The sequence below is a fragment of the Myotis davidii genome, unplaced genomic scaffold, assembly GCF_000327345.1.
Source record: "Myotis davidii unplaced genomic scaffold, ASM32734v1 scaffold1, whole genome shotgun sequence".
Classification (NCBI taxonomy): Eukaryota; Metazoa; Chordata; class Mammalia; order Chiroptera; family Vespertilionidae; genus Myotis; species Myotis davidii.
The window spans coordinates 6188409-6189608 of NW_006294681.1; the positions used below are offsets into that span (position 1 = coordinate 6188409).

Consider the following 1200-nt stretch of genomic DNA (forward strand, 5'->3'; position numbering starts at 1 on the left):
CGCGCGCTCCCTCCTCCCTCTTCCTCTCCTCCACCAGCTGACTCCGAGGGAGAGGATGACCTCATCCCTTCTCTTCCAGCTGCCGCCGCTCCCACCCCGGCTCGGGAGGGGCCAGGGAAGAGGAGGGCCCCGGAGGAGGGGCCGGGACCTAGGCGAGCCGCCGAGTGAGGGTGGTGGGCTTGGCTGTCCCTGAGGTCGAGAGGAGCGGCCGCGGGGTTGCAGAGGAGACAGATCCCGGGGTTTCGGAGAACACTGGGTGAATTAGAGTCTTAGACCGACCATGGCGGGCGGGGCAGGAGGGTGCGAGAGGAAGGGTCCGGCGGGTGTGGCGGTGGCCAGGCCAGGGAGGCGCCGGCCTCTTTGTATTCGTTCTGTCCTGCGGTACCTGAGAAGGGCTGGGTGTGCGGCCGGGGCCGGAGAGGGCTGAGAGACTGGGTTTAACTGGTAGTCGCAGTGGGTGTGCCCAGCCGTGGAGAGCTGAGCTGGGAGAGGGTGTGCAGAGCCCGTGAAGGCGCAGAGCGGAGCGCACTGCCTTGGGCCGCGGCGGCAGCGGAGGGTGGGCGGGTCTGCCGGAAACCAGGAGCCCAAGTACCTGCCCGTAGGCTGAGCCTGTGGCGGAGATCTCCTGGAAGCTGGGAATGCCACGCCCCTCCTCCAAAACCAGAATTACCTTCTCATAATGCTATAGGAGTTGCAGACTTGATGTATGGTCCCACGACTCCCGAAACGACTCGAATAAATTACACCTGTGATCAGAGTGGTTCACCAAATTAGATATAAAGAGAATATAAAATAGTTTGCTGCTTGAAAAAGATTGTTAAAAACTCAATGCATATAAGATCCTCATGTCTTTTTAAAAAAATATTCTTATTTAGCCCTGAACGATTTGGTTCAGTGGATAGAGCACCGGCCTGCAGACTGAGGGGTCCCGGGTTCGATTCCAGTCAAGGGCATGTACCTTGGTTGTGGGCACATCCCCCGTGAGGAATGTGCAGGAGTCAGCTGATCTATGTTTCTAGCTCTCTATCTTCTCTCTCTCTCCCTTCCTCTCTGTAAAAAATCAATAAAATATATTAGAAAAAACCAAAAAACCGAAACAGCCAAGAAACTTGTAGGGCAGTGACTTCATTTTCCAGATCAGCAACACTAGGGAGCTTGTCAGAAACATTTTGGGATCCATCCCAGATCTACTGAATCAGG

General features: G+C 56.0%; 1 protein-coding gene across 1 annotated transcript in view; it reads right to left on the reverse strand.

Moving 5' to 3' along the window:
- XKR4 (X-linked Kx blood group related 4) overlaps nt 1-65 on the reverse strand; it is a 259812-nt gene extending 259747 nt beyond the window's left edge. Inside the window, exon 1 of the mRNA XM_006769119.1 lies at nt 61-65. Coding sequence (XP_006769182.1) covers nt 61-65 — 5 coding nt within the window. The remainder of the gene's footprint in view (nt 1-60) is intronic.
- Nucleotides 66-1200: the final 1135 nt, after the last annotated feature.